The sequence below is a fragment of the Cherax quadricarinatus genome, chromosome 51 (genome assembly GCF_038502225.1).
Source record: "Cherax quadricarinatus isolate ZL_2023a chromosome 51, ASM3850222v1, whole genome shotgun sequence".
Lineage (NCBI taxonomy): Eukaryota > Metazoa > Arthropoda > Malacostraca > Decapoda > Parastacidae > Cherax > Cherax quadricarinatus.
In genome coordinates this window covers 21252361-21276874 of record NC_091342.1, presented here as the reverse complement: position 1 = coordinate 21276874, position 24514 = coordinate 21252361, and the positions used below count along the sequence as shown (strand labels likewise).

The 24514-nt window shown below is 37.2% G+C and overlaps 1 protein-coding gene across 4 annotated transcripts in view; it reads right to left on the bottom strand.

Annotated features, from left to right (window-relative positions):
• LOC128694634 (rho guanine nucleotide exchange factor 11) overlaps positions 1 to 24514 on the bottom strand; it is a 542499-nt gene that overhangs the window by 347004 nt on the left and 170981 nt on the right. For all 4 annotated transcript variants that reach the window (XM_070095945.1, XM_070095944.1, XM_070095946.1 and 1 more), the window contains 3 exons: positions 20349 to 20420; positions 15962 to 16152; positions 11444 to 11670 (listed from right to left, as the gene is read on the bottom strand). In XM_070095945.1, the coding sequence (XP_069952046.1) occupies positions 11444 to 11670; positions 15962 to 16152; positions 20349 to 20420 (490 nt within the window). The remainder of the gene's footprint in view (positions 1 to 11443; positions 11671 to 15961; positions 16153 to 20348; positions 20421 to 24514) is intronic.

Here is a 24514-nt window from a genome sequence, read left to right as displayed (position 1 = left end):
TGCAGATACACACGCACGCATATACACACACACACACAAATGCATACACACACATGCGCATGTGCATGTGTGTTTGTGCATGCATGTGCGCACACGCGCGTGCATCAAAACCCTGTTAATTAAATTTTTTTTGCACTTTTTTAGGGGTGCTGGTCTTTTCTGTCTCATGAATATATGAGATGCCCAGGAAACTCTTGTAAATTTCTATACACATTCAGCACACAATTATTTTTATTTTCCTATGTACTGTGCTGTATTTCTGTGGTTATTATTTCTGCAATACAACACTTCCTTTCTAATTTACAATACCACAAAAGCGTTAATCTCTAAACTATTAACAGATACTGTATGCACATCTATCACAAACAAAAATAACAAATAGTAGATGCACATTTACACAAAAGTTTGAGCCTGGGAGTAAGGAAGCTATGACCAGTCGACTGATGTCAGGAAGACAGATCAGCTGACCACCTCATCAGCTTTTAAATTATTAATTTTTAACATGTTTGCAAAATTTCTTTACTTGTATAATTGCTACTTGAAACATAACAGTTATTATGAATCTGATATTATCCTTCTAATTACAATTTCCTTCTAATTACTTACTGCATTTAAAAAATATGAATCAGGTTCAGGGATATTATTACATAAACTTATGACTCACATGGTGTGGTTGCATGTGCCATGAGTGCCTGCTCTAGGTCACTATCTGGACACGATGGGAGCGGCTCGAGCCTTGAGACCATTAATGTCCCATGATGGCACCTTTACTGCCAATCACAAGACCTCACCGCTCCCAATACTACTCTTTCTTTAAAACAAAATTTTTGACGAGTAATTTTACACTCCCATAGGTTATACAGTGCATTACTGTATCTTAATTCCTTAACTCTTTGACTGTCGCGGCCGTATATATACGTCTTACGAGGTGCCGTGTTTGACGTATATATACTCAAATTCTAGCGGCTTCAAATCAAGCAGGAGAAAGCTGGTAGGCCCACATGTGAGAGAATGGGTCTGTGTGCTCAGTGTGCACCATATAAAAAAAATCCTGGAGCACGCAGTGCATAATGAGAAAAAAAAAACTCCAACCTTTTTTTTAATTAAAATGCCGACTTTGTGGTCTATTTTCGTATAGTATTTATGGTTGTATTCTCGTTTTCTTGGTCTCATTTGATAGAATGGGAAACATATTATAGAAATAGAAGTGATTTTGATTTATTTTACTATAAAAAGAACCTAGAAATGGAGCTCAAAGTAGGGGAAATGTTTGATTTTTGCCAATGTTCAAAAGTAAACAAATGATGCCATTGTCCAATAAATGTCCAACTAGCCATTCTAATATGCAGTCATGAATGGGTTGATGTTATTTATACAATTATTACAGTATTGCAGTAGTCTGCATAATAGTAAGTCTTCTATTTTTTGTTTGAATAAAAATTCAAAATAGAAAGCAAGAGTAATATCAGAGGAGCCTGGAGACATGACTGATGAACAAAGAAAATGTTATTTTAGAGCCAGGAATGTCTGCACTGTTCATTCTGGACCTTATTTTGAAATTGTCATATTTTTTAATTTTCGTGAAATTGGCCAAATTGCAAATTTCTGACCACATTATTAGGTAGTTGAAATCGGTAAATGGGCAGTTTCTTGTACTCAATCGATAGAAAAAATGTAGTTCTAAAGAAATAGCTATGAGTTTGGGCGACTGGAACAACGGAATTAGCCAAAAATAGGGCTCAAAGTGGGCGAAATCGCCGATTTGTAAACAGCGCCGAGGTCTCTTAACTTTGCAAGAGCATAATTCCGTCAGTTTTCCATCAAATTTCGCTTTTTGGTGTCGTTACAATCGGAAAAAGATTCTTTATCATTTCATAAGAAAAAATAATTTTTTTTTTTTAAATTTTGCGACACCAGGAGACACCTCAGGATTGGGGGTTGCGACAGTCAAAGGGTTAAAACCCTGGAGTAAGTCATAGCATATTCATCTTAATTCAATTTTTTTTTTTTCAAAAACTGTCAAATGAAGTTAGGCAGATCATCACTAGTCAGATGGTATAGGAAAGAAAAATAAAAAAAACAATGGAAACTATTTTCTGCCTAGAAAAAGTATTTTGAATCATGTGTTGTTGCTCATTAATTAATGTGCCATTCAGCCTGCCAAATAAAAATAACAATGCTGCTTCAAAACAAGTCTCTACCACCAGACAGACAGCCAGCCACCTCTAGGCTCATCCAGTATAGAAATTCTGGTACTGACCCTTTCACATTGCATATAATTTGCTGCAATGATATAATATTGCAGATTATTTTAGAATCAGGTGAATGTGTTGATTGTTTTAATTATAATGAAAAATATTAATACAGTGGACCCCTGGGTATCATAGTCGCCGGATTTCGTAATATTCGGAAATCGTAACTTTTTTCGTCAAAATATTGGCTCAGTGATCGTCACCAACAGCCAGACACTCAGTGTGCCATTGTTTATCAACCAGTGAGCATGATCGCATGCGTTCATACGATACATTTCATATTATTCCATTCTTTTTAATTAATGCTTACAACTGCTAAGCCACCATGCACCCAAAGAAAGTTCCCAGTGCCAGCCAGCCCTTTAGTAAAGGGCTGAGACAGAGGGGAGAATGTCCCTTCTTCAGTGATCCTGCGATATGTACGATACTAAAGCAGCAGGAGTCAATAAAGGTTATAGTGCCAGCCAGTGATGAAGTGTAGCATTAACAGTGTAGCAGGTAAGTTAAATGATTAATCGATAGAAAGAGGATAGCACAAACATGACTCCTCCAGTCTTGTTGGAGGTACAGTGGACCCTCCCTTTTCGTCAATCTCTGTTATCACCGATTTTGATTTTGGCCGACTTTTTTTGTTGATTTTTTGGTTCAGTTTTTCGTCGATCGTACAGAACCTGTCCAGTTCTCAGCGCGCAGACAAAGCTGCCTCCTACACCATTCTCAGCCAGTGTACTATTGTTTCTCGGTGAGTGAACATATCCTGCCAGGTCATATGAAACATTTTGTAATAATCCATTGTTTTTGCCACTTGTTTATTGTGTGTGGCTTCTAAATAAGCCACCATGGGCCCAAAGAAAGCTTCTAGTGCCAGCCTTTTGGCACAGAATATGAGAAACATGATATAATTCAAGAAAAAGTTTGTAGAAAAATATGAAAATAGTGGTGGTAGTGATGGTGGTAGAGGGTAGAGGGTGGTAGTGATGGTGGTAGAGGGTGGTAGTGATGGTGGTGGAGGGTAGTGGTGGTTGTGATGGTGGTAGAGGGTAGGAGTGGTTGTGATAGTGGTAGAGGGTGCCTTCTTCAGTGATTCAACGATTCTACTAACTCCTCCAATGTTGTTAGGTAAGACACATATGCAACAGTTAGGTAGCTTTATTTCGAAACGTTTCGCCTACACAGTAGGCTTCTTCAGTCGAGTACAGGAAAGTTGATAGAAGCAGTATTGTTCCGTAGTCTGAAACAATATTGTTTCAGACTATGGAACAATACTCTTCTCCAGACTGAGGGACTGACCACCTCAAAACTTCAAGGGTGATGGACTGATTACATCATCTTCAAGTCTCTTCTGCTTCTATCAACTTTTCTGTACTCGACTGAAGAAGCCTACTGTGTAGGCGAAACGTTTTGAAATAAAGCTACCTAACTGTTGCATATGTGTCTTACCTAACAACCTGTCGGTATTTTATACCATTTTAATGTTCCTCCAATGTTCTTGGAGTTATATAAGGCTACAGAAAATGCCACCACCTCAGCTGCAGCCTTCACCAACATTATGTACGGCTTATGCTCACAGTGGGCATTATACACCTAACAACAACAGAACACCTGTCGTTACATACATAACCACTTATTTTATTCATTCTGGATTATATGTCATGTTTCTTTGTTATTAATATTGTTTATTATGTCATATTAGCTGAACTGTGATAGATAAATAAGCCGTAGAGTTGATATTAGTGTCATATTCTCCAACAATAAACTCACCCTCTCCTCTCCACCCAGTCTGCCATACACCAACAAGTCTTTTCAATAAAGGTAAGTGTGATGTTAAATGTTCATTTACACATTTTATTAGTGCTTTATATTTATGTCATTCTTTTCTGCATGTAAATCTATATTTATGCTAGGGAAGTGACCCCCGATAAGGACTTAGTACCTAGAGTCCATATGGAGGGGGATTCCCCTTCCAAACAATAACCTCTCTTCCCTCTCTCCTCCTCCCTGTCTTCTATCCACCAACAACAGCCTTTAACCCTTTGAGGGTTGACAGGCCCTCTCCGAGACTCGTTCTCAGGGTCGGCCAAATTTAAAAAAAAAAAAAAAAAATTTTTTTCTTATGAAAAGATAGAGAATCTTTTCCCGATCATAATGACACCAAAAATATGAAATTTGATGGAAAACTTACAGAATTATGCTGTCGCGAAGTTAGCGGTCTCGGCGATGTTTACAGATCGGCGATTTTGCCCACTTTGAGCCCCATTTTCGGCCAGTTCCACTGTACTAGTCGACAAAAAACATGAATATTTCGCTAGAACTCCATTTTTTCTATTGAATGAGTGCAAGAAACCACCCATTTACCAATTTCAACTATCCAGTACAGTGGTCAGAATTTAGCAATTTTGCCAATTTCACACAAATTTCAAAAGATGCCAATTTCCGAATAGGGTCCAGAACAAACAAGAAATACATTCCTGGCACTAAAATGACATTTCCTCTGTTCATTAGTCACGTCTCAAGGCCCCTCTTACATTCTTTTGCTTTCCACTTTGAATTTTTATTCTCACAAAAAATAGAAGATTTACTGTTATGCAGACTACTGCATTAGTGTAAAAAATGGTATGAATCATATTGGCGCACTTGCAAAAGAATACTAGACTCACCAGTTGACGTGTATTGGATGCTTGGCATGATTTGTTTACTTTTGAACTTTGGTAAAAATCGAACATTTCTGCTAATTTGAACTCAATTTCCAGGTACTTTTCATTGTAAAACCAGTCAAAATCTTCTCAATTTCTATGATATGCCTTCCACTCTATAAATTGAGACCAAGAAAACTAGAATACAACAATAAATACCATACGAAAATACAGTGCAAAGTCGCTGTTTTATTCCAAAAAAAAACGTCAGTTTTTTTTTTCTCATTATGCACTGTGTGCTGCAGGATTTTTTTTATACCATGCACACTGACCACATAGACCCATTCTTTCATATGGAGGCATACCAGCTTTCTCCCACTAGATTTGAGGGCGCTAGAATTTAGGCGTACTAGTACGTCAAAAACCCTGGGTCGTAAGCCGTACTAGTACGTCCGAAACCCTCAAAGGGTTAATAAAAGTAAGTGTCATGTGTAACATTCATTCTTTTGTGCATGTAAATCTATCTTTAAGGTAAAAAAAATTTTTTTTATTGATACCTCTGGCTGTTTGGAACGGATTAATTCCATTTACATTATGTATTTCTCATGGGAAAAATGGTTTCGGTTTTGGCTGATTTCAGTTTTGGCTGATGGCTCTAGAACGGATTAAATGTGAAAACCAAGGTCCACTGTATATAGGGTGACTGACAACACCACCATCTCTGCTGCTGTCATCACCACTACTATGAAATGCTTACCTTTCAGTGGCCCTTATACACCAAACAACAACACTCGTTGGTTAGGGAGAGGACACATATAACATATTTTATTCATTCTAGAGCATTTATCATGTTTTTTTTTTTTTATTATCACACTGGCCGATTCCCACCAAGGCAGGGTGGCCCGAAAAAGAAAAACTTTCACCATCATTCACTCCATCACTGTCTTGCCAGAAGGGTGCTTTACACTACAGTTTTTAAACTGCAACATTAACACCCCTCCTTCAGAGTGCAGGCACTGTACTTCCCATCTCCAGGACTCAAGTCCGGCCTGCCGGTTTCCCTGAACCCCTTCATAAATGTTACTTTGCTCACACTCCAACAGCACGTCAAGTATTAAAAACCATTTGTCTCCATTCACTCCTATCAAACACGCTCATGCATGCCTACTGGAAGTCCAAGCCCCTCGCACACAAAACCTAATTTACCCCCTCCCTCCAACCTTTCCTAGGCCGACCCCTACCCCGCCTTCCTTCCCCTACAGACTGATACACTCTTGAAGTCATTCTGTTTCGCTCCATTCTCTCTAAATGTCCGAACCACATCAACAACCCTTCCTCAGCCCTCTGGACAACAGTTTTGGTAATCCCGCACCTCCTCCTAACTTCCAAACTACGAATTCTCTGCATTATATTCACACCACACATTGCCCTCAGACATGACATCTCCACTGCCTCCAGCCTTCTTCTCGCTGCAACATTCATCACCCATGCTTCACACCCATATAAGAGCGTTGGTAAAACTATACTCTCATACATTCCCCTCTTTGCCTCCAAGGACAAAGTTCTTTGTCTCCAAAGACTCCTAAGTGCACCACTCACCCTTTTCCCCTCATCAATTCTATGATTCACCTCATCTTTCATAGACCCATCCGCTGACACGTCCACTCCCAAATATCTGAATACATTCACCTCCTCCATACTCTCTCCTTCCAATCTGATATCCAATCTTTCATCACCTAATCTTTTTGTTATCCTCATAACCTTACTCTTTCCTGTATTCACTTTTAATTTTCTTCTTTTGCATACCCTACCAAATTCATCCACCAATCTCTGCAACTTCTCTTCAGAATCTCCTAAGAGCACAGTGTCATCAGCAAAGAGCAACTGTGACAACTTCCACTTTATGTGTGATTCTTTATCTTTTAACTCCACGCCTCTTGCCAAGACCCTCGCATTTGCTTTTCTTACAACCCCATCTATAAATATATTAATGTTTCTATGCTATTAACCCCTTCAGGGGCCAGAGGCCAAATTTCAAAGTGCACACCAGGGTCCAAGAATTTTCAAAAAAAAATTTTGTTATTTCTTCTTATGAAATGGTAGAGAATCTTTTTCTGAAGGTAATAAAACAAAAAGTACGAAATTTGATGGAAAATTGAGGAAATTATGCTCTCGCGAATTTTGATGTGTCAGCAATATTTACGAATCGGCGATTTTGCCGACTTTGACTCCCACTTTAGACCAATTACATTATTCCAGTCAACTAAATTCTTAGCTATTTCACTAGTATTACTTCTATTCTATCGATTGAGCACAAGAAATCACCAAGTCAACTGTTTCAACTACAAAATAAAGTGACTGGAAATTGGTAATTTGGCCAATTTAACACAAAGTTCAAAATATTCCAATTTCAAAACAGGGTCCAGAATAAACAATGTAGGTATTCCTGGCACTAAACTAACATTTCCTCTGTTCATTAGTTATGTTTTCGGGCTTTACAAATGAATTCCATTTTGATTTTTTATTCACATAATGAATTTTTATTCAAACCAAAAAATAGAAGATTTACTGTTATGCAATGTTGTAATAATTGTATAAATATCATCACCACATTTGTGAATGTATATTAGACCCACCAGCTGGTGTGTATTAGACGTGTGAGGTTGTTTGCTTAATCTTAAACACTGGCAAAAATTTAACATTTCCGCTACTTTGAGCTCAGTTTCAAGCCATTTCCAATATTAAAACCAATCAAAATCATCTCTATTTCTGTAATATGTCTTCCATTCTATCAAATGAGACCAAAAAATCGCAAATACAACTATAAAAAACATACGAAAAAACACTGCAAAGTTGCTGTTTTAATCGAAAATCACGGTCTCAGTTTTTTTCCTCTCATTATACACTGTGTGCTGCAGGATTTGTTTTATGTGGTGCACACATACCACATAGATGTATTCTCTCATATCTAGGCCCAAATTTAACACTTACAGCTTATCAGAGTGAGCTGAGCTCATGGCGTAGATCTACGGTTTGGACCCTGAACGTAAAGCCGTAGATCTACGGCACGGACCCTGAAAGGGTTAATATTGTTTATTATGTCATATTAGATGAACTGTGGTAGCTAAATAAGCTGTAGAGTTGACATCAGTGTCATACTGAAGGACTATCTTGTCCTGTCTCCCAACACTTCCCTGCTGCCGCCACAATTCCTAACATACGCCAGAAACAGACCTTTCCAGAACACTTTTTTGAGCGACAGAGGTCCAGTGACTCTCAAGCTGGTCCTAGTGGCATTAAAAAACAAAGAAGGGAAGTAACCTCAGAAAAGGACTTGGTACCTGAAGTCTTTATGGAAGGGGATTCCACTTCTAAACAGTAATTTCTCCATCCTCTCTCCTTCTCCTGTCTTCAAAACACTAAGAAGAGTCTTCAATAAAGGTAAGAGTCATGTTATTATTATTTTATTCTTTATGTCTCATTGTTTTCTATGTAGGTAAATGTACATTTCATGTAAAAAAATTCTTTTTTTTTTTTTAATACTTTTGGGTGTCTGGAACGGATTAATTGGATTTGCTTTATTTCTTATGGGGAAAATGAATTCGGAAATTGTCAAATTCGGCTTTAGTCACATTCTCTGGAACGGATCAATTACGACAACCAAGGGTCCACTGAACAAAATCTAAGTGCAGATAACAAAATAAAGTACAGAGAAATATTTTTCTACATTTGTTACTGTAAATTCTGATGGAAGTCTTTTCATTCCTGAAGATACTGAGCATTACTAGTGTGCCTGTCCTTATTTATAAATACTTTCCCCTCCATGTCTTCATTAGTGACATTAAGGGAGGCAATTCTTTGTTTAATCTTTATGAAAGTTTCATTATAGTGTTCTCCATTTATATTTACATTAACTTTTCTTCACTCCTAATCTGACAGAGCAGAATAAAAGCACCACTGGAAGGAGCAAGATCAAGAAGTTAAGTGCCAAGTGCGTATTATTATATATTATATTATAAATTACGAATAGATTTGCCAGTTAAAGACAAAGTAGGGCAGTTAGTTGATGGGGAACTGGAGGTATTGGGTAGATGGTGGGAATATTTTGAGGAACTTTTAAATGTCGATGAAGAAAGCGAGGCAGTAATTTCATGCACTGGCCAGGGAGGTATAACATTTTTATGAGTGAAGACAAGCAGGATGCGAGTGTGGGGGAGGTGCATGATGCATTACGTAGAATGAAAAGGAGTAAAGCAGCTGAAAGTGACGGAATCATGACAGAAGTGTTAAAAGCAGGGGGGGGGGATATAGTGTTGGACTGGTTGGTGTATTTGTTTAATAAATGTATGAAAGAGGGAAATGTACCTAGGGATTGGCAGAGAGAGTGCATAGTTCCTTTATATAAAGGGAAGGGGGACAAAAGAGATGGTAAAAATTATAGAGGAATAAGTTTACTGAGTCCTAGGTAGCAGGTTGGTAAACAGCAACCGCCCAGGGAGGTACTACCATCCTGCCAAGTGAGTGTACAATGAAAACCTGTAATTGTTTTACATGATGGTAGGATTGCTGGTGTCTTTTGTCTGTCTCATAAACATGCAAGATTTCAGGTATGTCTTGTTACTTCTACTTGCACTTAGATAACACTACACATACATGTACAAGCATATATATACACACCCCTCTAGGTATTCTTCTATTTTCTTTCTAGTTCTTGTTCTTGTTTATTTCCTCTTATCTCCATGGGGAAGTGGAACAGAATTCTTTCTCTGTAAGCCATGCGTGTTGTAAGAGGCGACTAAAATGCCGGGAGCAAGGGGCTAGTAACCCCTTTTCCCGTATAAATTACTAAATTTAAGAGAAACTTTCGTTTTTCTTTTTGGGCCACCCTGCCTTGGTGGGATACGGCCGGTGTGTTGAAAGAAAGAAGTTTACTGAGTATAGCAGGAAAAGTGAACGGTAGGGTTATTATTGAAAGAATTAGAGGTAAGACAGAGAGTAGGATTGTAGATGAGCAAGGAGGCTTTGGAGTCGGTAGGGAATGTGTAGATGAAGTTTACACTGAAGCATATATGTGAACAGTATTTAGATAAAGGTAGGGAAGTTTTCATTGCATTTGTGGATTTAGAAAAGGCATATGATAGAGTGGATAGGGGAACAATGTGGCAGATATTGCAAGTGTATGGAATAGGTAATAAGCTACTAAATGCAGTAAAGAGTTTTTATTAGGATAGTGAGGCTCAGGCTAGGGTGTATAGGAGAGAGGGAGATTACTTTCCGGCAAAAGGAGGTCTTAGACAGGGATGTGTAATGTCACCATGGTTGTTTAAAATATTTATAGATGGGGTTGTAAAAGAAGTAAATGCTAGGGTGTTGGGGAGAGGGGTGGGATTAAATTATGGGGAATGAAATACAAAATGGGAGTTGGCAGTTATTTTTTGCTGATAATATTGTGCTTTTGGGAGATTCTAAAGAAAAGTTACAAAGGTTAGTGGACGAGTTTGAGAGAGCATGTAAAGGTAGAAAGTTGAAAGTGAACATAGATAAGAAGAAGGTGATGAGGGTATCAAACGATTTAGATAAAGAAAAATTGGATATCACATTGGAGAGAGGGAGTATGGAAGAAGTGAAGGTTTTCAGACATTTGGGAGTTGCCTTGTCAGCAGATGGGTTTATGAAGGATGAGGTTAACCATAGAATTGATAAAGGAAAAAAGGCGAGTGGTGTGTTGAGGTATCTGTGGAGACAAAACACGTTATCCATGGAGGCAAAGAAAAGAATGTATGAAAGTATAGTGGTACCAACACTCTTATATGGGTGTGAAGCTTGGGTTTTAAATGCTGCAGCGAGGAGGCGGCGCTAGAGGCAGTGGAGATGTCCTGTCTAAGGGCAATGTGTGGTGTAAATATTATGCAGAGAATTTGGAGTGTGGAAATTAGGAGGTGTGGAGTTACTAAAAGTATTAGTCAGAGGGCTGAAGAGGGGTTGTTGAGGTGGTTTGGTCATTTAGAGAGAATGGATCAAAGTAGAATGACTTGGAGAGCGTATAAATCTATAGGGAAAGGAGGGGTAGGGGTCATCCTCGAAAAGGTTGGAGGGAAGGGGTAAAAAAAGGTTTTGTGGGTGAGGGGCTTGGACTTCCAGCAAGCATGTGTGAGCATGTTAGATAGGAGACGAGTGGTTTTTATGATCTGACAAGCTGTTGGAGTGTGAGCAGGGTAATATTTAATGAAGGGATTTAGGGAAACCGGTTAGCCGGACTTGAGTTCTGGAAATGGGAAGTACAATGCCTGCACTTTAAAGGAAGGGTTTGGGATATTGAATTTGGAGAGACTTCTAAACTGTTGTATCTGAGTGCCTCTGCAAAGACAGTGATTATGTGTGAGTGAGGTGAAAGTGTTGAATGATGATGAAAGTATTTTCTTTTTTGGGATTTTCTTTCTTTTTGGGTCACCCTGCCTTGGTGGGAGATGGCCGACTTGTTGAAAAAAATAATTCCCAAGAAAGAAAATATTTACAAAACTGAGAAGTAATCAATTAATAAAGAAATAATATACTTGCCATATCAATAAGAAGGTCCCCTACTCTAAAAACGAGCGGTTCTTCTTCTCTCCTCTTCTTCATTGCTTGGTTGAAGACTATATGAATTTCCAACATTTGGTCCATATTGGGAAAAAGAATGTCCAACTGATCTTTTGGTAACAGTTCTGCTTCTGTCATGGGTACTTGAAATAGGTGTTTTAAAACTTTTAAGACCCGTACATGTGTCCGCTCAGTGTGGAACAATTCTGAAATTAAAGAATGCTTTAACAGAATATTTACAGTAGGTGGATAGAAAATAAAAGTATAGAGGCTGAATAAGGTAATTGGTTGACGTGAATGTACTGAGGTACAACAGTGTACCTTCATCACTTTTCCTATATTTTCTTTGGGTGTGATGCATTCATTATTCTGAGGATACTGTACTAATTCTTTTGTTAAAAACCTCAACTAACAGCCAATAATGTACGTACAGTAAGCACAACACACTATTTACACACCTCGTACATGTGTATATTAGACCAATATGACGTGATTTTGGATACACTGCAATAACAACATAATGCTAATGTAATATACAGTACACAATTCCTTCAGCAAGTGTAATAGCACACAAAAAAGTCTGTTCCAAATAAGTAACTGGAAAGATTGGTAGACAGAATTAGAACTAACATGCCAGACCCAATAAGTAATTCTGTGATTGATAAAATGATAAAATAAAATCAAGTCTCCACCTGAAAAAATCTGAATTCATGTAGCATACTACTGCCAGTGTCAGTAATAGTAGGAATAAGATACACACTGCAGAATAAGCTTATACTGGGAAAATGTTCTGCTCTATGTACTATTTTATGAAGTTATAGCTTGACGAAGCTCTACACAAAGCACAACATTAACTTAATATAAACATGTTTTGCAAAATATCTTTTCTCCATATGGAAAATTCTGTTCCTCAAGGAAAGGTACTCAATCCCAATTCTCTTTCTCATTCTAATATACAGCACAGGCAAAAAAATATATCACAGCATCGTATCATCATTTAACAGAGAATAAAATTTAAAGTGTATGAAAGTGGCATTCACAGAGGACACGAGCCAAGGTTTCCAGTGGATCATAAATCCACATGCTCACCTGTAAACCTTCACATACATTACTGTACAACTGAAAATTTTAAGAAACTGGAACAGAGTATAAAATGTCATCACATTACTCTATAAAACAAAGGATAAATGTAAGGGACCTGAAAATAACCATGTTGGAAGATCTTATGCTCAAAAAACACAATAACAGCTACAAGGATAATGACAGACTAGATAATAAGAAATTTCAGAAACAAAAGATAACCCTATGATAATACTGTACTGTATACTTTCAAGGCAGTTGTAGTGTAAGACTGAAATTGCTGTACACTAACAACTCATTTAAGGCTGATAAAATTTTGGATCTGGAAAAGCAGAAAACTTTCACAACTTGCATCTTTTAAAATACCCAAATTATTATGAATGTCTAAAATCCCTTTGGAGAACTGACAATGACGATATATAATATTTTTTTTTTTTTATCACACCGGCCGATTCCCACCAAGGCAGGGTGGCCCGAAAAAGAAAAACTTTCACCATCATTCACTCCATCACTGTCTTGCCAGAAGGGTGCTTTACACTACAGTTTTTAAACTGCAACATTAACACCCCTCCTTCAGAGTGCAGGCACTGTACTTCCCATCTCCAGGACTCAAGTCCGGCCTGCCGGTTTCCCTGAACCCCTTCATAAATGTTACTTTGCTCACACTCCAACAGCACGTCAAGTATTAAAAACCATTTGTCTCCATTCACTCCTATCAAACACGCTCACGCATGCCTGCTGGAAGTCCAAGCCCCTCGCACACAAAACCTCCTTTACCCCCTCCCTCCAACCTTTCCTAGGCCGACCCCTACCCCGCCTTCCTTCCACTACAGACTGATACACTCTTGAAGTTATTCTGTTTCGCTCCATTCTCTCCACATGTCCGAACCACGTCAACAACCCTTCCTCAGCCCTCTGGACAACAGTTTTGGTAATCCCGCACCTCCTCCTAACTTCCAAACTACGAATTCTCTGCATTATATTCACACCACACATTGCTCTCAGACATGACATCTCCACTGCCTCCAGCCTTCTCCTCGCTGCAACATTCATCACCCATGCTTCACACCCATATAAGAGCGTTGGTAAAACTGTACTCTCATACATTCCCCTCTTTGCCTCCAAGGACAAAGTTCTTTGTCTCCACAGACTCCTAAGTGCACCACTCACCCTTTTCCCCTCATCAATTCTATGATTCACCTCATCTTTCATAGACCCATCCGCTGACACGTCCACTCCCAAATATCTGAATACATTCACCTCCTCCATACTCTCTCCCTCCAATCTGATATCCAATCTTTCATCACCTAATCTTTTTGTTATCCTCATAACCTTACTCTTTCCTGTATTCACTTTCAATTTTCTTCTTTTGCACACCCTACCAAATTCATCCACCAATCTCTGCAACTTCTCTTCAGAATCTCCCAAGAGCACCGTGTCATCAGCAAAGAGCAACTGTGACAACTCCCACTTTATGTGTGATTCTTTATCTTTTAACTCCACGCCTCTTGCCAAGACCCTCGCATTTACTTCTCTTACAACCCCATCTATAAATATATTAAACAACCACGGTGACATCACACATCCTTGTCTAAGGCCTACTTTTACTGGGAAATAATTTCCCTCTTTCCTACATACTCTAACTTGAGCCTCACTATCCTCGTAAAAACTCTTCACTGCTTTCAGTAACCTACCTCCTACACCATACACGTGCAACATCTGCCACATTGCCCCCCTATCCACCCTGTCATATGCCTTTTCCAAATCCATAAATGCTACAAAGACCTCTTTAGCCTTATCTAAATACTGTTCACTTATATATTTCACTGTAAACACCTGGTCCACACACCCCCTACCTTTCCTAAAGCCTCCTTGTTCATCTGCTATCCTATTCTCCGTCTTACTCTTAATTCTTTCAATAATAACTCTACCATACACTTTGCCAGGTATACTCAACAGACTTATCCCCCTATAATTTTTGCACTCTCTTTTATCCCCTTTGCCTTTATACAAATGAACTATGCATGCTCTCTGCCAATCCCTAGGTACCTTACCCTCTTCCATACATTTATTAAATAATTGCACCAACCACTCCAAAACTATATCCCCACCTGCTTTTAACATTTCTATCTTTATCCCATCAATCCCGGCTGCCTTACCCCCTTTCATTTTACCTACTGCCTCACGAACTTCCCCCACACTCACAACTGGCTCTTCCTCACTCCTACAAGATGTTGTTCCTCCTTGCCCTATACACGAAATCACAGCTTCCCTATCTTCATCAACATTTAACAATTCCTCAAAATATTCCCTCCATCTTCCCAATACCTCTAACTCTCCATTTAATAACTCTCCTCTCCTATTTTTAACTGACAAATCCATTTGTTCTCTAGGGTTTCTTAACTTGTTAATCTCACTCCAAAACTTTTTCTTATTTTCAACAAAATTTGTTGATAACATCTCACCCACCCTCTCATTTGCTCTCTTTTTACATTGCTTCACCACTCTCTTAACCTCTCTCTTTTTCTCCATATACTCTTCCCTCCTTTCATCACTTCTACTTTGTAAAAACTTCTCATATGCTAACTTTTTCTCCCTTACTACTCTCTTCACATCATCAAGGGAGAAAAAGTTAGCATATGAGAAGTTTTTACTGAAGGAACTACCCATAAATCTGAACACAAAAATAACCATTATGAAACAAAATAGCACCAATGAAAAGTCAAGGTGCAACAAGTAAACTAAGAAATAAATCAATATGGATAAAGGGCCCAAAGCCTTGCTTTTAAAGCTGATGGAGATTATCAACCATTTACTGTCTTCAAGAGATAACTTGACAAGTATCTGCAAATTATTCTCTGGTGCTTTCATCAAATTGCATGATGCATGCACAAACAACCTGACCGGTGAGGCCATCAACCAAGAGGTCTAGATGATAAGTAAGATGCATGAGTAACACTTCAGCATCTTTAGTGTCTTACATAATTTTTTTTATTAACCTGTGAGTATTATATGCAGTCTATCATTTATAATATGATACAAGAAAACTAGTCTATGACTGGGCCATAACAGTGATGATCCCTAGAACAGACAGACATCCCGACACCAGGTTAGTAAACATTTATTATACTTATTGTACTTATTTCCATACACATTTAACTAACATAGGCCAAGACTAGCATTTACTTTATACTTTTCTTTTTAGTACTGGTCCAGTCATTCACCTGAATGTCACATCAGTGTTAAGAATCACCTTTTACCTATACAAAAAACAATAGATGTGTGGAAAGAAAAATGCCTTACCAACTTTCTTTCTGTATTTGCTTGTCTTACTAAACAAGCATAGCATAATTACAATCATGAAAGTTAGAGAAGGCAAATAAAAGTACAGAAGTATAAATATATGCTGCTACATACCATTTATGGTGTCCTGCCTCTTGCGCTCTTTAGGCTTGAGCTTCTTAATTTCCTCGTCAGAGACTAGTTTTTGCCAGTTTGGAAGATCCACCTCTGCCTCAATGTCAGAGTCATTTTCGAGGACTGGGGCAGGTAATGGTGCATCTGTCCGAGACACTACATGCTCGAAGGACGTGCTCGGGCTATCCAGGCTGTAGAGACAGAAGAATTATTAGAGGGAAACATAATACACTATGAAATGATTGAACTTATATGGAGACAGAAACAGTGTAGAAAGAGACTATTTTGATTTATAACTGAGATTTTCAGCAAATGATCTATGAGTAAAGATCTTAGATGGATATCAAAATAAAGTCTCTTTCTACACTGTGTGTCAGTCTCTATGCGAGTTTTTTCACCTGCTGATAAGTGTCCACTGTACTTTCAAGGTTCATCATAATAAAGCATTACTATTTGCTTTCAAAATTATACATTTAGTAAGTACAACAAAAGCTGTTGCTGACTATACAGTACTGTACATCCATCCATCATATTTGTACATCCAAGTATGATGGAGCAGAAACCTGAGCTTAAAAGCTACACTATATGCTGTACTGGCACAATTTTATTACCAAAGATTTCTTTTTTCTTTACAGAACCACTGAGTTTTATACATACTAAAGATAATATAGCTAAAAAAAAACTAATTGCATAATTATTATTTTTTAGAAAAAATAAAAATTCATATCTGGGAAAGTACCTCCTCTGATGCTAACTGGGAACCCTTGTCCTCAAAGAAGAAGAAAAACTTCAACAATGTCATGGGGGTCAAGGTCTCACACTTATAACTATACATAAATCAAAGCAACCTCAAATTTGCTATGAATAACAAAATTTGGCCTAGACATGAGATAATGGGTCTGTGCAGTGGTTTAGGCATGCAGTATAAAAAAAAATCCTGCCCCAGACAGGGCACTGCTAACCTCTGACCTTGAATTTGGGTTAAAACAGTAAATTTGGCCATTTTCTTAGGGTGGTTTTCAAAGGTTCACTGGTTGTTTCACAGTGCCAATAGATAAATCAAATAGAATACTAATGAAATGGACAAGATCTGTGCCAGTCAGTTTAACAGACAATGTCTTGAAACATGTGTTAAATCTGAGAAGAATGATTGACTGATTTTGTGATTTTCCTAAAGAAGGGTGGGGGCCTCTACTCCCCCGTCAGTTTAATGGGTTTTTACTTAGGCATTGTCAATTACTGGGACAGCCTAAACTATTACCAAGTATTCTTGGTTGTGATTATTCCTGTAAGAGGAAAATTAGGAGGAAAAGTTTACTATATTTTATGTGATGATGAATTCAAAATGGAGGGCAATGTTATATAACTAATGATATGATTAATGAACAGAGAAAGGCTGGAAAGAGTACAATTTCTATTTTGGACTTGTTTTTATACTGGAATTTATTGAAAACAGTAAAATTAGAAAAATTACTACTAATTTCAGGGTGCTTAACAGGGGAATTTTGATGGTTAAAATGAGCAGTTTCTTGTGACCAATGGATAGTCCAGGAGGCAAACTGGTGACAATAATGAGAAGTGGGTAAGCTTGGCCTAAAATAGATTCTGTCTAACTTTGCACCCATGTAATTTTATCAGTTGTATTACAGTACAAATTTTTTTCCCAAAATTTGCTGGGGTCAACAATGAAAGTATGTTTATTATTTTTATATATTGTTAATTTAGTAAACACTTGTTAATATTTTTAACAGGGCTAAATACTGTATCAAATCACTGGCATTACACTTGCATGCCAGTATTTACTACATAATGATTATAGTGCAGCAATAGTCCATAAGTTATTTATTGAATTAATTTTGGCCAAGCGAGATCAAAATCTATTAAATATGAAATGTAACAAAGAAGGGAAGTGTTTAATGTGTGGTAAAAAGCAAAATAAAACTAGTGAATGTAGAGAGCACATTTTCTACATACATTGTTGGTTATTTTGTATGGGCACAACTGGACATGCAGCATGAATGTAGACTATAAGCTTATAAAATAAAGACAAACAGGCTTATAAAAACTGGCATAAGTTCAGTTAACAAATGTTCCTGAGAGAGTGAATCTTCATGTGACACAATGTTTCAAATAAACATAAGCTATCCCTTTCCTTACTCCAAAAATGTGCCCAAAGTTATACCTCTCTACTTATGGCCAAGATACACAAATGCTCCTCCACAAGGCACATCTGGACCCCCAGGAGAGAATAATAATTAATGGAGGGATGGAGCAATGACTCATCAGAGATAATGTAGCTGACTTGCCAATTAATGACTCAGAAATATGGAATGCAATTAAAATGAAGCCCTTCAACAGCTCTTGATGACAATAGTTTAATCTAAGGGAAAACTGAAGAGCTTACTAAAATTCAAGAAGACATAACTATACATTTAACTTGTTATATTTATATATAGATATTCCAACAAATATGTAAGGAAACCATCATCATCTCTATTCCTAAAGGAGCAGAGAATTTCATTCTTGTCCATCTCACTTATGATCTGCTGATGTTAATGTTGAATGAAAATACTAACGAGTATCATATATCACCATAAAAGATAGAGTGTCAGACTTCTATACTTTAATAGTCTCATGAAAGATAAAAGCACTGCACATTGCATCACAACTTTCCTTAGTACCATAAATGTCATTAACCTTTAAACTGTCCAAACGTAGATCTATGTTTTTTCAACATTTGAAAGTATGTAGAAAAGTAAATCTTCTTTTCTTTTCTTTACATTTGAAAATGTGTAAAAAACTTTGATCTACTTTTTTTTTTGTTATATTTGAAAATATGTAAAAGAAACATAGATCTACTTTTGGAGCACTACGCATGTGAACGTAAATTTGTTTGGACAGTTTAAGGGTTAAAATATGAGCAAGTCAATTCTATCATTAACTGTAGTGAACAGTGAATACTTAGTCATGATGAACATTGAATAATATGGGGGTCAGGCTCATATGATCACCAATGGAGCACTTGATCCTGATAATGGCATTGATGCCAGTGCTGCTTACTGTACTTAGAACAAAATATTGTCTAACATCTTGAAAAGTCTCTAAGAGTTCAGGAATTTGTATCAACACAAACTGAACTAGCTGTTTAAAAAGTCAAAACACTACTGTTAACAGAACAATAACTGACTTGCTGATATATTCAGTATAACAGTATTGTAGAGGGCATATAAATAAATGCCAAATACTAGAATATTAAGTAATACATTACTGTATTAATCATTTTATGAAGAGAATGAGAGTATGCTGATGAATTTCACTGAATAGGAACACAGGAAAAACTGTATGACTACACGGGTTTGAGGAAACACTGTAGAAGATAACAACGAAAAAAATCACTTAAAATTTTGAGGATGAAATCAGTGAGAAAGTATTATCATCACATCATCCCATGAAAGCACTAAACCCTTTAGATCATACAGTGAGTAAGATTTACATCATTACAATAATGATGCATTAGGTGAAACACTTGCATCAAATAAATGTTATGTAGAGTAAGAAAGGTGAAAATAATACTGTTGAGAGAGTCACAGTCAAGATTAGTTTAGGTTACCTGTATATGTTACAGGTTGATGAATTAGAAATATGTGCAGCATCTGGGCATGTTTCTAACTCATCATCTTGTTGGTACTGAATACCATTGATATACAACATGTTACAGGTTGGTGTAGAAACACCAATGTAGGAAAAACAATGTAAATTGTATGGAAAGGAGGATAAACACTCCAGAACTGCATCTTAAGATTTTTCAAATAATACGAGTATGAAACAAATACCCCTAACACGTGAGCAACATAAGCACAATGTAGGTTTGTAGTATTTTGTAAAATTGTGCAGGATTTGTAGGAATGACATCATGATAATTTGTAATGATGGAGGCACCTGATTCTTGTAATGGCCGAAGATGAAGTCAGTTTCAGCCATGGCATGTCAACTATTTGGGACAAAATGTACCAACTATGGTGTTATCTTCATTCATGGGATGAGTAATGTTGGATAATAAACTCGCCCCTTGTTACAAAATCTACTTTCTAATTTTCATGCAAATTTTTATACTACTTTTTCTTTAAGAATATTTTTGTTTCTGGAATCAACTAAGTAATGGAATGACCTCAATGTGATCCACTACATACCAATATGAACTTACTTATTACTACAAGTAATGTAGCCATACAGGACTATATTTGCAATTTATATGCAATTATTTGTTAGCCCATTAATTATAAACAATACTATAGTTTTAAAGCTTTAACTCTGCAACATGCAAAACCCAAAATAACGAATCAAATAACATGTGGCATAAAACTGACATTACTCAATCATTACTTACCCGTGTGAAAGACTTGAGCTTGATGAACTACCAGAATTGCCCGGGATGAGACCGGATTCCGTGTCCACATCACTGAAAATAAATAACCCACAATTAAGTGCTTAAATTCATGATTCAAAACTTCTGTCTGTCTGTATGTATGTATGTATGTATGTATATATGTCGTGCCGAATAGGCAGAACTTGCGATCTTGGCTTAAATAGCAACGCTCATCTTGCCATATAGGACAAGTGAAAATTGGTGTATGCAATAATTTCGCCAAAATCATTCTGAACCTAACGAAAAAAATATATTTCACTGTGTTTGTTTAGTATTAAATTATTGTAAACGAATCTAAAATATATTTAGTTGGGCTAGGCTAAAATAAATTGTTCTTGTTATAATAAGGTTAGGTAAGTTTTCTAAGATTCTTTTGGAGCAAAATTAAAATTTTTTACATTAACATTATTGAAAAAAAAATATATCTTTAAACGTATAAGAGAAAATTTTAGAAAGGACTTAATTTTAAATGAGTTCTTGCTAATTGACCAGTTTTACATATAGTATATATATATATATATACAGTGGACCCCCGCTTTACGATCAGCTCCTAATGCGACCAATTATGTAAGTGTATTTATGTAAGTGCATTTGTACGTGTATGTTTGGGGGTCTGAAATGGACTAATCTAATTCACAATATTTCTTATGGGAACAAATTCGTTCAGTACTGGCACCTGAACATACTTCTGGAATGAAATAATATCGTAAACCGGGGGTCCACTGTGTGTATATATGTATGTATAGTATATATATATATATATATATATATACATATATATATATATATATACATATATATATATATATATATATATATATATATATATATACATATATATATATATACATATATATATATATATATAGTGGACCCCCGGTTAACGATATTTTTTCACTCCAGAAGTATGTTCAGGTGCCAGTACTGACCGAATTTGTTCCCATAAGGAATATTGTGAAGTAGATTAGTCCATTTCAGACCCCCAAACATACACGTACAAACGCACTTACATAAATACACTTACATAATTGGTCGCATTCGGAGGTGATCGTTATGCGGGGGTCCACTGTACGTATATATATATATATATATATATATATATATATATATATATATATATATATATATATATATATATATATATATATATACACATATATTTTATAGGGAAATACCACCTCTAGAACTTTATTGGGGACCCTCATCCTCAGAGAAGACAATAAACGTACCTTAGGGAAAACTCAAGGTTCTCCCAGGAGCTATTTGAATATTTTCTTCTCTTACCACCAACTATAATTAATATCATATATGTACTTTATTTATCCATGAGGAAGTAGAACAGAATTCTTCCTCCGTAAGCCATGTGTGTCATAAGAGGCGACAAAAATGCCGGGAGCAAGGGGCTAGTAACCCCTTCTGTATATATTAATTAATTTAAAAGGAGAAACTTTCGTTTTTCCTTTTGGGCCACCCCACCTCGATGGGATATGGCTGGTATGTTGAAAGAAAGAAAAGATGTAATTTATTAAGAGACAGAATACACTGATAGAAAGCACAAACATGAGTACATTGGTACAATATATCAAATATTATCAATCTCCTCCAGAGGAAATGCAGCATGCATTTCCTCTCTGGATGGCCACACTGAGGCACTGGAACATGAAAGTGGCTGCCCTTGGGTCCCTGGTAGTGTCGATGAGTCTGGAACCCGGTTCTTTAAGGAAACGTGTGGCATGTTTTTCCCATGATCCCAAGGTCGCTGATCCCACTGGGACAAATTGATACTGTTGCCTTATGTCCCTGTACTTGCCGATCTTGTACTCCTCCCTGTGGTCATCAGCTCCTCCTTGTCACCCGACACTGTGAAGGATATAGGTGTCAGCCAGTGTGGACACACAGGTATAGTCCCATGTTAAGAGCTTGCCATTCTTCCAAGGATAGATGGTGATTCCATCAGGGCAGTTTGCTGGGTTGTGGGTATAGTTGGCTACTAGTGATCGGGGCTCCCTCTCGGCTGGACATCCAGCTGTAGCAAGGGTTCTCTTTATGATGTCATTGATCTCATTGTGTCTTGCATGCCAGCCCTTGATTTTGGAACAGTTAAGACCATGTAGACCATATTGGTCGGCTTGCACATTGCTGCAAATACACGTATGTTCTGTGTGAATTGGGGCAGCAAGGCACAGAGCCACTGCAATACAGAGGGTCTTAGGGTTGAGGTGCGTTCCCATTGCCGATAAGGGAACTGTTTGGAGGAAGTCCCAAGAGTGAGGTGCGCTCACAGCTTGGAGACTGGCAATCTCCCTGTCTGATGTTGCAACCCTGAGCATGTTGGTAAGCACCTTTTTGGCGATGGGGCCATATATATATATATATATATATATATATATATATATATATATATATATATATATATATATATATATATATATATATACACACACACATATATATATATATATATATATATATATATATATATATATATATATATATATATATATATATATATATATACACGCACATATATATATATATATATATATATATATATATATATATATATACACACACATATATATATATATATATATATATATATATATATATATATATATATATAAACACTGATCTCTGGCTGAAGGAGACTCGAACCTACGAACCTTAGGACAAGGTACGCAGTGCTTTACCAATCTACCCACACTGGACAATACCTTGGCGTGTAGCATCCGCTACACGTTCGATCCAAGGCAGCCAGCTTTCAGGGAGAAGGCTTACAGCTTTTCATCATGAGCTGCCACTTTTCTTAAGAGTCTCTTGTGAGGTACTCTATCGAAAGCTTTACTAAAATCCAAATAAACAATATCATGCTACACGCCAAGGTATTGTCCAGTGTGGGTAGATTGGTAAAGCACTGCGTACCTTGTCCTAAGGTTCGTAGGTTCGAGTCTCCTTCAGCCAGAGATCAGTGTTTGTGTATATTTCGCATGCTCTCGCGAATTCCTTGCATTGTTCAAATCTCTAGTAAGGCTGATGCATGCAGGGGATGAGATGAAAAGCTGTAAGCCTTCTCCCTGAAAGCTGGCTGCCTTGGATCGAACGTGTAGCGGATGCTACATGCCAAGGTATTGTCCAGTGTGGGTAGATTGGTAAAGCACTGTGTACCTTGTCCTAAGGTTCGTAGGTTCGAGTCTCCTTCAGCCAGAGATCAGTGTTTGTGTATATTTCGCATGCTCTCGCGAATTCCTTGCATTGTTCAAATCTCTAGTAAGGCTGATGCATGCAGGGGATGAGATGAAAAGCAAAGTTGCAAGGCAGCAACTGAAGGAGTGAGGGGAAGTTTTTTTCCCTCAGAGTAGCACAGTGCACGTTGATACCAGCCAAAGTTTCACTCTGAGTGTGAGGCAACGGTCAGAGTGAGGCTATGGCTGGTGTCAACCCGCAGTGTGCTACTCTGAGGAAAAAACTTCCCCTCACTCCTTCAGTTGCTGCCTTGCAACTCTGCATAGCTCCTGATGATGCACTGAGAAGTGAAAGTACTTGAGCTAAAGATTTTCACCCCCCGTGGCTTGTTTTACATTAAGATCACCTGTCTGTAATTCTTTGCATATTATATCTATATATATATATATATATATATATATATATATATATATATATATATATATATATAGATAGATATATAGAATGTTATGCCGATTAGGTAAAACTTGCGATTTTGGCTTAAATTGCAATGCTCTTCTTGCCAAATAAGGCAAGCGAAAATCTGTGCAATTTAATTTAGCTTAATCCAGCTAAATATATTTTAACCCTTAAACGGTCCAAACGTATATATACATTCATGCGCATAGCGCCCCAAACGTATATATACGTTTTCTTTGTCATTCATTCAACATTGCCACAATAAGCCTGAGTCAACTAGACATGAGAGAATGGGTGTGCACACTCACTGTGCACCATATTAAAATAATTGGGCATGCCTGGGTACCATATGCTCTTTTTTCCTTTTAAAAGAAAAGATTTTTTTTCCTCAAAAAATTTGGGGCGCTACGCGAGTGAACGTATATATACGTTTGGACCGTTTAAGGGTTAAATAAGCTTACAATAATTTATTGATAAACAAACAC